Below are 13,922 nucleotides of genomic sequence, written 5' to 3' on the forward strand. Positions count from 1 at the left end.
TAGGGGTTATTGTGTTCTTAATAAGTGTCAATATATTTTGGATAGAAGTGCTCCCTCTAGAATTAAGGCTGAGTGTAGGTTTAAAACAGAACATGATTGTCCTTGGTTTGTGTATGCTAGCAAGAAAGAGGGTGAGAAGACTTTTGTTCTTAGGAAAGTGAATTTGTAACATAAGTGTGAAGGGGATCCCCAAAATAGGAATAGATCTGCTGATCCTCATTTTGTAAAGGATTTTGTTCTTGATCAGATGAAGAATAAGCCTAAAAAAGTTGTTCCAGACCCTTATAAAATCAAGGAAGACTTCTTAGCTGAAAAGAGAGTAAATATACCATATCAGTGTGCATGGAAGGCTAGGAATCTAGTTTTAGAGTCATTATATGGGAACTATAAAGAAAGTTACAATGAAGTACCAGCATTCTGCAAGATGTTTACAAAATGCAATGATGGGTCTGTTGCTAAGTTCACTTTTGACACAGTGAATAACACCTTTGAAAGCATGACACTCTCATTTGAACCTGCAATGAGGGGTTGGCGAAAAGCATGCAGGGGAGTTATAGGGCTTGATGCCTGCCATCTAACAGGGGAATATGGGGGAGTATTGATGGCTGCAACTGCACTTGATGGACAGAATGGGTTAGTAATGTTAGGAATTATGGTATGCAGAGCTGAAACAAAGGAAAATTGGATCATTTTTTTGAAGCATTTGAAGGATGCAATATTAGCACATCCAGTGAAAGTGGCTTTCATTTCAGATAGGCAAAAAGGTTTATTGGAAGCTGTTGGTATAGTGTTCCCTGGCCATCACCACAGATACTGTTGGAGGTAACTTTCTTGTCTAACTTTGTTTCTTGTTTCTTTTGTTTGTCAGATCAGATAAAGTCCTTATGTTAATTGCAATGTGTTAAAATGCAGACATTTATACAAAAATTTCAAGAAGGATTACAAGGGTCTTGAATTATACAGTTCTTTATGGAATGCAGCAAAAGCATACAAAGAAAAGCATTTTCAGGTTTGACAGTTCACAACAGTTCTTTGTTATTGGTTTTATGCACTATTTGACAGTCAAGTTAGCTAGTTTTTGATTGGCTGTGCAGGAACATTTTGACAATATTGTGAAACAGAGTGCTGCAGCTGGTGCTTATCTCAGTAGAGAAGATCCTGCTACATGGTCCAGGGCCTTTTTTAACCCTATTCACTGTTGTGAACATATGAACAACAATTTTTCAGAGTCTTTTAACAATATGATCAACAAGATGAGAAATAAACCAATTATAATGATAGGAATAATGTATGCTAACTTAGTGATGGGTACATGGTACAATAGGAGGACTGAATCTGCATCATGGGTAGATGGTAATTTGGTTCCTACTGCTGTTACATTGATTAAGAAAATGTTGGAATTTGTGACTGACTATGGTGTTGACCCTTGTGTGGATGGAGAGTTATATATGGTGACTAGTCCAAAGAATTCTGTATTCACAGTGAACATACTTGCCAAGACTTTCTCTTGTTTGCAGTGGCAGTTGAGGGGGTTTCCCTGTATGCATGCAGTGAGTGCATTGCATAGCATAAGGCCACAATGGAGAAAGTAAGATTTCTCTTTTTTTAAATCTGTACCTTGTCTCAGAACTTATTTATGCAATTTCTAGGCCTTATATGTATCTAGCACTAACCTTTACATACTCTGCTTGAGCAGGTACTGCAGTGATTACTATTCAGTGGAGAACTATAAGGCCACATATGCACCAACTTTTGCACCACTAGATGATAAAAGTGAATGGGTCCAGGTACTTTTTCTTCTTAAATTTGTAACTATATGCCCTATTTATATTCTCAACTACATTAATATAAGTGCATTTGTTCTTGTAGCCAAACATGAACAAGAAGATCTTGAACCCTCCTCACAGTAGGAAACCAGGAAGACCCAAGAGCAAGAGGGTAAGAAGTTATGATGAACCTCGTGTTGAGAAGACAAAAAGGAGGTGTGGGAAATGTGGAAATGTTACTAACCACAACAAAAGAACATGTGCTGGTGGTGAAGTGGGATCTAATCCAACTGCAAAGAGGCAAAGGACTGAATGTGATGCACAAAGCTTCACCTTCAGCAACATAGAGCCGAGTCAGACCACCGGAGTTAGGGGTGCAGCTAAGTCAAACAAGAAGAAGAGAACGGCATCATTTGTTGGTGAATGTTTTACAGGGCCTGGCAGTCAGCCTTTGGCAACACCATCTTCTACTCCAGCTTCCACAACACCTATGAGTCTGCCATCTATAGCACCATCTTCTACTCCACCCTCTACAATAAATAACCTTTATCAGAACTTCTTTGGCATTGGATCTGTATCTCAGAATATAAAACAAGGAAAGGGAAGGGGAAATGGAAAGGCTAAGAAGAAATGATTTGAGATCCGTTTTCTGATTTTTTGTGTTTAAGAAGACAATATTTTTTTCTTTTGTAGACTTGAATTAATGCTGAATCAAAAGTGGATGGTTGTTTATTAGTACATTTGCAGGTTACATTTTCAGATTGTTGAGTTCCTTACATATAGCATTAAGTTGTAAACTTGAATGCATAATTCTGTTTTTTGCAGCAATGAAGACTTCATCTGAGACCCATTTAAAACCGTCACAATCTGTACAAGTGAGGTATGCTATGTTCTTGTTGTGTTCATTCTTGCAAAATTTCATCTCCATTTTTGATTTGCAGTGATCTTTGTTGCAGGTTTGATTTTGCAGTGGGCAGTTTTTGAAGCAATGACCAGATTCTCCGCAAGCGTAACAACCATTCTCTACTGGTAATTTCACCATCTTGCATTTGACAGGATCGATGGCATCGTCAAACCATTCAAAGTACTGACAGGTTGGAATTGAACACTTCAAAAACATTTTTTCGTTTGTTTCTTTTGCTTTTGAACACAATAGTTGCCTTATACCATTACATGGTATATATTTGCACCTGGAATAAATCCAAGGACATACCTTTGGATCATGAATTCCCTGTGCACAGATAGAACATGAAATTAGGGGTTGTTTTAATCTTAATCTTACCTTGCTGCTGCTACTGCTGCCTGGAGAGTTTACTTCATTTTGGCTCATGTCTTATTTATTTTTATTTTTTTGATCTGTTGAGTATGACAAATACTATGGTTCTTCTCTGCAGGGCCTAATTTATATGAATGAAGCTGAATCCAACCGTTACAAATCCGACCGTTGCAATGAGTCACCGAGTTGACTCGATACTGGTTTGGTTACGAACTCAGACGAGGGTTAAGTCGTCTTTTACCTAGCAGGTTAACTGCCACGTAGCCAGTTAACTACCTAAATCCGTTTTTTGAAAAAAACGGGATGGAAAATGTCAATATCGGCCAGTTTATATAAAGATTCAAAAAAACGGCCAGTTTCTTAAATATGGTTCAAAAAGGTGGTTACTTTATTAAAAAGCCCTTTTATATATGTAATATAAATTTAGAAGTGTCATGGACAACACTCCAAGCAAACACCTTAAAAATTCCAAAACTATCTATATACTTTCTAGAAACTATATGAACTCCGTTGATCTAATGGATATGGATGTCCAACGGATTTTCAAAATTGCATCCGGACCCAATCCGTAATCCATTGGATTTCAAAAATTCCATTCGCATCCAACCCATTAGCGAACTGTTCGGACATCCACCCGCAAAAATACGGTTGGTCCCGATTAAATCCGTGGATTACGGTAAAATGCTCATCCCTAAATTTAAATGGGGATCACAAGATTCACAACCTTGTTCCTCTGGACAGTAAGAGATTTATGGAAGTATGGGCTTTTATTGCTTCTTACAATTCATGTTTGGGCTTATGTGGTAGAAGTTATTCAGTTTTAATAAAACCTGTTTTGAGGCATACTGATTTTTTTCGAGGCATACTGAATAATGCCAAAATAAGGTCACTAAATAAAAAACATCATCACCCCTTATCTACCATTTTTTATAATGGCATAACTACCCTCATTTAATTAGTGTTAATGATTATGATTAGTTTTAATAATAATGATTAATCAGGATTGTTAATGATTGACTAGGTTAAGTTGTTAGTTAGTTGAAAAGAAAATCTGATTTTTAAGTAAGAGTGGGTTTTTGAGAGAGGAAGAAGAAGTGAAGAAAAAAAGGGGGTTATGAGATTTGGGGATTTGAAGCTAAATCCGGAGGACGAATACATTAATGAAGAACCTTCTGCTAATAATACACAGGTATACTCGTATATGACGTCTAATCTCTCTTTTTTAGCTCAAAAAAATGAAATTTTCCAAACTTCTTCGGAGTTCAATACTTGGTTCGGTTGAAATATAAGAGCCGAACTTCTCACGGAAAGAACAGTTCGGCTTGTTCGATATAAGGTTTGGCTAACAATTCAAAGTTCGCCTAAAGTATATACTAAGTTCGGCCTTAAAGAACATAGTTCGGCTAATAACTAAAAATGTTTGAGACACACATTGTGATGTTCGGCTTGAAACCTATACAAGTTAAATCAGCCGAACTGTATTGCATTAAACTCCGCCAAGCTTACCTGTTCGGATGAAAACATTAAGCAGTCGAATGTGCCGAACTTCGTTGAACCCTAGTTCGGCTGAAAATTGAATTACTAATTCCAGCCGAACTGATCTTCCACATAGCAACAAAAAAAATAAGAAAATCCCTATGTTCGTCTGTTTTTGTCGCAAACTTTTGGGCCGAACCAACTTTTGATAATCAAAGAAACCCTATTCTATCGATCAAACTAAATAATGGTCAAAATCTAGATGGGTTTTTGTGAAATACCTTCTAATATACATTATGGGGGGGTTATGGAGGGGGTTCGGCTGCTGAAAATGGAAAAAGAAAAAGAAAGAAAGAAAAAGAAATGTGTTGACTGATTCTAGGTTTTGATTAGTTTTAGTTTAGAGCTTTAATTTAATTAAGCGCATTTCAATAATTTAATTTAGTTTAGTTTAAGTTCTTAACTAAAATTGAAGGATATTTAAGTAATTTAATGTAATTAAAAGGTAACCTAGTAATTTTGGTATGCTTAAACACCTCTTATAAAGATATTCTAGATGACATCATCATTTAGTATGCCTCAAAACAGGTTTCGTTTTAATGATTCATTTAGATTTAGCAGGTCATGTATTCAAGTCTAGTTCAATAAAACGGAGTTTGGGAGAGAATACAACTCCCATCATCAATTAAGGGACAATTCAAATACTTCCTCCGTCCACCATTAAATGACATATTTACTTTTAGATTTTGTCCCACCATTAAGTGACCTATATCACTAAACAAGAGATATTTCTAAAATTATCCTTTTAATTGATTATAAGAAATATGCATAATTTGATAGGCATGTTTATATTCGTTATATAGGTGTTTTAAAATGCTTTTCAATGGTATGAAGTTTGCGAACATCCGTGGTGTAATTTGAGAGATAAATCATTTCAAAATTTCACTAGTTATTATCTATAAGGGTATAATTGTAAAAAATGTTTAAATATACTCTTTTTCGTTGCTTGCCTTAAAAATTATGCAAACTTGAACTAGGTCACTTAATAGTGGGACGAAGGGAGTATTTAGAAATTTTAAGATCAAAGAAAGAAAGAAAAAAATGTCTAAGACCTTCAACTACTCTCATTTCCAGCTTCAATATTATGGAATTTCAAATCAAAGTAAAAAAATAAAAAAAAACAAGAAAACTTAAAGAAAAGAGAACAGAGCTTCAAGTGCTCTCCTTCCCATTTTATACAAGCATTGTCGAACCAGACGTGTAGATGTAATATACCAGAATCCAAAAAAAAAATCCAAAAAAAAAAAAAAAAAGACTGTAAACTGAATACAAACTCAGTGAATCTAAAATTCTACGTATTTTCCTCAAAATAAATTCCCCAACACCCTATACATCAAAAAGGGAATTACCGATTCTCATATCAGAGACTGTTCCCTCCCTATATGGTTAGATACCAATCAAATCAAACCATTATGGAATATGGATACTGCAAACAGCAGAAAAAGAAAATAAAAAGACTATTTCTCGACAAAATCTGTGTACCTGGGGAGATATCACGGCTTCATATCTCCGCCTTGCTAATTGTAAATTCTTGGTGTGAAAACAAAAACATGCACACTATCTCTACTTCGAGGCATCAAATTGTCCAAACTTGTGTTTTTCTTCGTGCAACTGCTTGATCACATCATCAAGCTCTGGAAATGCCGATACTAGAAGCATCTCAAGAAGGTCGTAAACCAACTGCTTTAAACAAACAGAAGACTGCACCAAAAACGGCCATAAAACAAGACATAAGGAACTGTAAAAACGATCATAAATGAATGAAAACAAGACATAAGACACAGAAAGGAGGTCTTTTGATAATGTTGTAAGAGGGGTCCGTCCATGCCTCTTAGAAATCAAATTTTCTGTGTTTTGACATAAGACAGTTACCTGAGAAAAGAAATATAGATCCTTCACACAATTTTCGTACTCCTTGCGGCCAAATAGACTTACTACAGTGGCTGGTGCTTTATCTGCAAAATGACGACAGATTGGAATAGGATTAATTGAAAAAAGAGAGGACAAAAGATGCTCGAGACTGGAAATGAGTGTTACCATATTGAAACTCCGAAGAAAAGAGAATAACAGAACAAAATGTATTATTGTGTACAAATATCACAAGGTTTTCATCTGAGAACTCCGTGCAAAATGTATACAGTCTCTGTCCAATCGATTTCAGTTTTAGAACAGGCTAAATCATCATCAGACAAGGTACAATTCCAAGACAACTGGAAAACTGTTTAGAACGATAGTCTCAAGTTTCCAGGTTGCTTATCTTTTTATGTTTCCAAACAGAATTCAAATTGGCTGGAATAGTCAAGATTTATCACGAAGGAGTCATGCAGATGGTCTAATCTTACTTGTATACAAAAACACTGGAAGAAATCACAAGCCGGAAGGATGTGCATCAAGTATCTGCCTTTGATGCAGAACTGCCTCGATATGTGGTCGGCACCGGAATTGATAAATATGATAACCAGAATAACCATGAGGATACTTATAACCGTGATTACCTATCATTAGCTCATAAACAAACTTTGCACGTCGAACAGCTTCTTCTTGTTGCTGTTCATCTGTCAAAATATTGTTGTTCTCAGGTAGTTTTTGTTCAGCCCCGGGTCTAGGGGAAGACATCTTTGGAGATTGTCCCACAGATTGTGGACTTTGAGGCTGACTCACAGCTTGAGGTGGTCGTTGACGCTTCGGGTGTTTGGTTAAGAAAATCCCATCAGGCCAAAGAATCTGTTTAACTGAGAAACCAGATCAAGAAAAGCAACCTAAAGAATAGCAGATTTTAACTCACAATTTACCAAATAAAGAGCAACAAAAACTGAAAATCCATCACCTGCTCAAGCCGCTTGACTGCAGAAGCAATTACTGATCCTCTTCGTAAAAGCTGAATTTTCTCAATTAGCCAGTCATCAAAGGCATCACCCATCCCTAGCTGCAATACTTGTTTCACCACCCAGAATGCCTGGCGCCTATGACATTAACGATACTGTTATGAACGATCTATCCTGACTTCTTGGCAAAATCATCAAGGCAATTTATAAACATTATAACAACTTGGGGACTACTGAGCTAGCTTTCCCTTGATACATGAGACATGAAACTTATGAGACACTGAGATGTCACATGCAATCAGCTTATACTCAGTTACACTCATTCCATCATGGCATCAAATTGGTTCCTATTGCTCATTTGCGGGACGCGGCCATATACTGTATTGGTTTGGGGACGAGCAAAAGTACCGTAGGATCAAAGCATAGTTGCCCAGACTTCAAACCAGAGGATGATTGACTATGACAAAATCATAAATTACTAAATCAGTAATACCTGATCCATCCACCATCCTGAAGCTGGAAAACAGTATCCACCAAATCCAATATTGGGGCACTTAGATTTGGAGGCATCCACTGCATTTAATAAGGTGTTACCAGATTAACGAGGTCTCAGGCTATAAAAAGCATCAGCTGGAAGAAACAGAAGTGACAATGGTAAAAACTGGGAGGAACAAATCAATTAATCAGCTTCTATACCTCCATGGGTAGAGTTGGATCTGTAACAGCATCAAGAAGCAACTTAGCTGTATCAGTTGAGCCATCACTTCCACTATCTTTTAATGGTTTTTCCCTTTTTGTAATAAATTTACCATCTGAATTAGTGCCGGACTCCTCCAAAATGTTTCCACCTTTACCAGAGGCTGTCACAGTGGAGGGCGTTATGTTATTCACTTTCAGGCTCGAATTATCAGATATCAGATTCTGCTTCTTCCGCAACACGTTTTCCTTACTATTTGAGCCCAGGTTCGGAGCTCTGGAGGATAAGAGGTCATCTACAGGCTGACCCTTTGCACTCTTTTCATGTTGTTTATCATCTTGGATAACTTGGGAAAGATATAGCAAAGGAACAGAGATTAATTAGTCAAAAGGAGAGAATATGTAAATGATTAACAAAAAGCAAGGCACCCAGAACTTTGATGAGAAAATCACTCACCAGATAATGTTTGGACAACAGAAAGATAATCTGAGAATAGGTACGTCTGCACTACATAATGCATGCAAAATTTAGAGGATGTAACCAAGAAGAATAGGTAAATGAGTAAAAGGAAGACAAGTTAACCTGTGAGTCAACACTAAGGAAATCCCAAACATCTATTGATCCGGATACAGTTGGAAGTTGTAATAGTTTCTGAAAAATAGCAATATAATTAGTAAAACATCGAAAGATAAGATTACAAAATTCTAGAGTAACACTAAGCAATGCTGTGGCATCAGGAACAGCAATGAAATGGGTAAATCTATTTGCCATCTATTCAAAATGGCGAGAGTGTCACAGTGAAGTGTTGATATGAGCTATTACGCAAGTCACATATTGCCCTGCAGAGAACACAGGCATATATGCATCCTCGATATTTCATAAGGTCAGCATCATTACAGATAAAGAGTCAAAGACCGCAATATTAATAATACAAATCTTGTTCCCAACTTCAATTTCCATTCCTGGATTTTTTTTAACAACAGCTCCAAACTTCCTAACGAGAGAGATGAAACACAAAGAGAATTATGTCAACTCATCACCTTTAAATATTTATCAAGCAATGAACACCTTTCTTGCACCACAGTCATCTCCAAACCTGAAGACAGAAAATGTTTGGGAGGCAAACTAAGATTATACTCGGGATAATCTTTTAACCGCCGATGTAGCTCCTCAAAATGACGAAACCTATCAGAAAGAGCAACAAAATAGGTTTTAGAAGCTACACATACAATCGTAATAGCATAACAGTGATATAGCACAATTAAATAAATGAGTGTCCGATTTTGTTGAAGCGAAAAATGAAACAGAAAATTTCACTCCACTATCTTTAGCACCTTCTTTTAATTGACCAGCTTTTATTGTCTGCATCAATAACAGATATTGAATACACAGCAAATGTTCTGGAATCGCTCTTCACAATATTAGCACCTAATACCTGTAACAGAGAATAAGATCACATCCTTCAAATGTATCAGTATTATCAGAAACGGCGACAGCTAGATAATTTCAAGCAGAAGTACAATTTGAGTTTTTTAATTACTACCTCACATCTTAACCTTAAGAATGGATCAGCCAGGGCAGGGGTTCCAGGAGAACTCTGGGATAAATAGCGAGATCCAGAAAAAGACGCCAGAGACGAAGAAGCAGATGCCCCACTATGAGCTCTACCCCAGCTTTCCAATTCAGAATCATCACTTGATTCCTCCACTCTAACATCTTTCGATGCATTTAAGATATCCTTTCCATCTCCCAATAAGAAAGATGTTCTTTCAATCTCTTGCCAAGTCTGAACCTTCTGGTTGCTCAGCCTAGATCTCTTCCTAGCCAAATGGCTTCTATTTACTTTCTTGAACTGTGCATTCCCTTTACCACTCTTCTTCACTTTGTTCCCTTCGAAACTTTCAAGAGGATGGTGAATAAATTGAACACCACCATTTCTCTTATTTTTGCTATCCCACACTTTAATCCCAGGAGAATCAAGGCCTGTCACATTGCTGTTTTCATCATCTTCTGTTGGACTAGTGCTATCACTCTCCAATTCAGACTCCTCCAAGCACATCGTACTTTGCTCGAGCTCATCAGGATTTGCTGTAACTGGAGGGTGAGTTAAGTTGCTTCCACCAGCATGGACAAGATGTTTTTCAACCGATAAATTTCTATCGAACGGAGGGAGAGAAGTGGTCTTTTCTGCATGACCAATCTTAATATTTCCTTCTCTAATACTTCTCTTGGGTAACACCTTGGAGTGATCCATAGCATGACTCGCTGACAACAAATTCTGCGGACCTTGCTTATTTGATTGGTTATCACTTCCTTTCACGTTATAATTCCTCCCCCTAGTCCACATATTTTCAAAATGTTCTGGAGCAAGAGCTTGAGTCTTTCTGTGAGAAATCTTATCTAGCACCTGACCCCATTCTCCGTCGGATTGTTGTCGTTGGATATCTCCGCTGTGATCAGTTGGAGAATCTGATGGCAACGAACTCCACGAACGGGACGATCTAGGATCAACAGAAAGTAACGGGTCCTTCTGAGTAGTTGATCCATTCACATTTTTCTTCACAGGTTCACTGGTGTTAACTCTGGAATTCTCTTGCTTAAACTGCACGAGTTCAACTCCACTGATTGAACGATCTTGTAACCCTAAAAACTGACTGGAAGAAGTCCTTGTTGCCTCATTTGGCTTGTCATGTGATGCCTCCTGCGTTGTAGGAGCTCCTTTGTTAGCCTTATTTTTGGAAGAAAGAACCACAGATTCGATTCGTTCATTAATAAACCTGCCACACAATATGAAGAAAACTGGGTAAGGAAACACGAACATATACAGCAAGTAAGGAAAAATAAAATAACCAATAAACACCTCGGATTAACCATGTTCATGACAGGTCGCATCACTGCACAAGAAAGCAGCTCTCTGACAATATAACGAAAGAAAGAACACTGCAGATCTTCATGTCTGAAGGTGTAACTGATGAGCCCTTCCATCAAATGTTGTAAAACCTGCAAACATATAAAGTAGAATAGCATCATAACCACAAAGGTTAAGCTGGTCCAAGTCAAAAGAAGTCTATTTGATGGTAGTAAGTTAGGTGACTTCATAATATTCCAAAACCTTGTGCTCAGCTTCGGCAGAAAATAAAGCAGGATGTAACTTGTTCTCAGCAGCCAGAACTAACTTTAACTCCATATCAAGACGGTCAATAGTTATTTTTCCATGCTTCTGTTTCTCGATCTTGGCTTGACTTGTACGAAAAACTTCCAAGTGGGTAATGATAAGATTGATAATATCCCTGTATTATCCAAGGTTAATTAAATCCTTCAACATAAATTTCAGAGTGTGGGCAGATCAAAAATGTATATCATACAAAATCACAGATTAAGGCAGATACCTAGTTAGAAGGTCGATGAGATTAATTTCCCTTGCACGGCATGATATCTCTCCAAAAACGCCATTTATAATTTGCACCAGCTCCTCTGGACCATCCTTATCAGGTGTTAAACGGGAATACCAGAGATCAGTCACCCACTCGGAGATTAAGTGCTTGCTAAACTGATCGATTGCAGACTCAACTCCGGGAGAATTCACCTTCCTCCGCCAATTGTTCTTTTCATGGGAAACAGCTTTTGCGGCTACAAAAGGTTCCTTTAAATCACGACCGACCACAGGTGGTTTGCTCTTGTATGCCGCTGCTCTTCTTTTCATGTCAATGTCCACCGATAGGTAGCGGAGAAGAAAAATTAAAGAGGCAGCAGCAGGTAAATTAACCCAAACTGTGGAGCTGGTAACTGAAAAGGAAATATAGGAATGTCATGAGTCTCATGACCAAAGAGAAACCTTCAGATATGATAACAAAACCTGTAGGCTAAACCGTAATTTGAATGAAAAATGCTTGGAGATATAAGACTGTTTAGATGAACCGGCAAAGAAAAATCATTGTAAGAGGTATTTCGAGGTATGCCAAGACCAAATTACAAAATCTAGACACTGACAGACCTCGTGCTTTGACAATAGCTCAGTATTGAGACGGAGGGTTAACAATGCTTTCTGCTTGTTTCAAACTTAAGTTCTCTTGCATGTTAAGTACTAATGTGATATAGCATTGATCTTAGTAAAAGCATTTGCGTTCCCATTTACCAAAAACTTGTGCGGGTTCAAATTAATGATACCAAAAAGCCTATTATTAACGCATCTGTTCTTCATCCTTACATTCAAAACAAGTAAGAAAGTAGCATTTGCTTTGTTCATCTATTCAATACAAAAATGAATGACAACCGTAAGGTAAGAGAAAACTAGCAAACTTAAACGATCTTGAGAACCTTTACGTACATACAGTGAGTGAAACTATCCAAAAGTGAACAAGTAAACCCCGCATATCCCGAATGCACATGTTCGTATCTCAAATGCACAATGCATACTCTCAGCTCTCGATACTCTTTTGATCACTGACACTACCGTTTTTCACTCTTAAATTCAAAACAAGTAAGACAGTGTTTGTTCTTTAATCTACTTAAAACATGAAAAATGTACCATAATCACAAAAAAATAGATAACTAACAAACTTAAATGTACTTGAGAACCTCTAAGAATTAATGCAGTAGCTAGTAAGTGAAACTTACTAGTAATCAACAATCAACCCTACATATCTCAAATGCCCATATTCATACTCATAATTCGTCATGTGTTCCTTATAACACACACTATAGTTGTTCTTATTTCGTCACTACTAAGGACATGAAGGTGAAAAACTCTAGATCTTACTTAGGTTAAAGACACTAAAAACTACTTACTCAATTACAATCACAATCACATCTCCCATTTGATAGTGCCTAAACCTACAAATATTTTATAAGAACATAAACTAGGTTACAATCTCCACATTCTCTATCCCTAAATTAGAATCATACCTAAAAGGAATCGAGAAATTTGTAAGAAAAAAATTACTTACGAGACATGAGATAAGACAATCCAACAACACATACAGCCACCAAAACAATCCGTTTCTTTGCTTCATCGATAAGGTCTCGAACTGTCTGTTGCTTCCCTGTACTCATCTCTCCACTCTCCTTGTTCACAAATTCACCATTTTCTTTGATCGATCAAATCAAATTCCGAACCAAATGAAACCAAATCAAAATCTAAACCTAATTCACCATTTGAGTTGCCGATAAAAACAGACTTGAATCAGTAAAATAGTGTGTTAGGTTAAAATTTCTTCATTCTCTCATTTTCTTTTCTTCTTTCTGATTTTGTCTCTGTGGATTTCGTTTTCAGAGAAGGAAAAAAGAAAAATAAGTTTGAGAGTTTTGTTTTTGTTTGATTGTTTCCGTAAAAACGCGAATATTTACGTTACTTGCGTTTTCCCGTAAATGTAAATGGTTGCACCGTGTGGATTACGCACCCTAACTGCCCCAAGTCCCGACATGAAGCCATTAACCCAAATGGGTGCGTGTTGGTGGAATGGACCCATGCTCATGTGATCAAGAGGCTGAGGCTCTACTACCAACCCAGCTCTTGTACGCTGGCTCAATCTTAAGCTTAGAGTCTTAATGATTTTTGGCATCCATGGATCCATGGAATTGACAACAACTTATATTAGAAGATATTTTGGAAATGAGTTTTATACTAGTAGTTTGTATATTTGGAGTCAATTTCATAGTTACGAGTTCAATATAAAATTATGGATGAAAAGACAAATTCTTGAAAACATTAACTAGTTTTGATATCTGGATGGAAATGTATATTCAAACATCAAAGAATTCGTTAAAAGGAGGCATATGATGTAAGAGTTACAGATATTTTTTTTCATGTGATCAGGAAAATT

The 13,922-nt window shown here is 37.0% G+C and overlaps 2 protein-coding genes and 1 long non-coding RNA gene across 4 annotated transcripts; 2 read left to right on the forward strand and 1 right to left on the reverse strand.

Annotated features, from left to right (window-relative positions):
* Positions 1-175: 175 nt before the first annotated feature.
* Positions 176-1,527, forward strand: LOC113306369. Its single transcript, XM_026555314.1, has 4 exons — positions 176-822; positions 913-1,009; positions 1,095-1,441; positions 1,518-1,527. The coding sequence occupies exons 1-4, from the start codon at positions 248-250 to the stop codon at positions 1,525-1,527; spliced, it is 1,029 nt and encodes a 342-aa protein (XP_026411099.1). The 5' UTR covers positions 176-247.
* Positions 1,528-1,539: 12 nt separating this feature from the next.
* Positions 1,540-2,861, forward strand: LOC113303830. Of its 2 annotated transcripts, XR_003337782.1 has the most exons (4): positions 1,540-1,588; positions 1,697-1,787; positions 2,592-2,646; positions 2,723-2,861. It is a non-coding gene; the product is annotated as an uncharacterized LOC113303830 (long non-coding RNA). The 2 variants fall into 2 exon arrangements; XR_003337783.1 differs by lacking the exons at positions 2,592-2,646; positions 2,723-2,861 and adding an exon at positions 1,870-2,111.
* Positions 2,862-5,743: 2,882 nt separating this feature from the next.
* Positions 5,744-13,399, reverse strand: LOC113303831. The gene is made up of 15 exons (XM_026552918.1): positions 13,047-13,399; positions 11,490-11,886; positions 11,213-11,390; positions 10,961-11,100; positions 9,644-10,877; positions 9,435-9,535; positions 9,141-9,285; positions 8,683-8,751; positions 8,557-8,602; positions 8,100-8,446; positions 7,897-7,976; positions 7,406-7,541; positions 7,074-7,302; positions 6,451-6,533; positions 5,744-6,279 (listed from the first exon to the last, which is right to left on the reverse strand). The coding sequence occupies exons 1-15, from the start codon at positions 13,150-13,152 to the stop codon at positions 6,142-6,144; spliced, it is 3,429 nt and encodes a 1,142-aa protein (XP_026408703.1). The 5' UTR covers positions 13,153-13,399; the 3' UTR covers positions 5,744-6,141.
* Positions 13,400-13,922: the final 523 nt, after the last annotated feature.

This window comes from Papaver somniferum, chromosome 8 (assembly GCF_003573695.1).
Source record: "Papaver somniferum cultivar HN1 chromosome 8, ASM357369v1, whole genome shotgun sequence".
Classification (NCBI taxonomy): domain Eukaryota; kingdom Viridiplantae; phylum Streptophyta; class Magnoliopsida; order Ranunculales; family Papaveraceae; genus Papaver; species Papaver somniferum.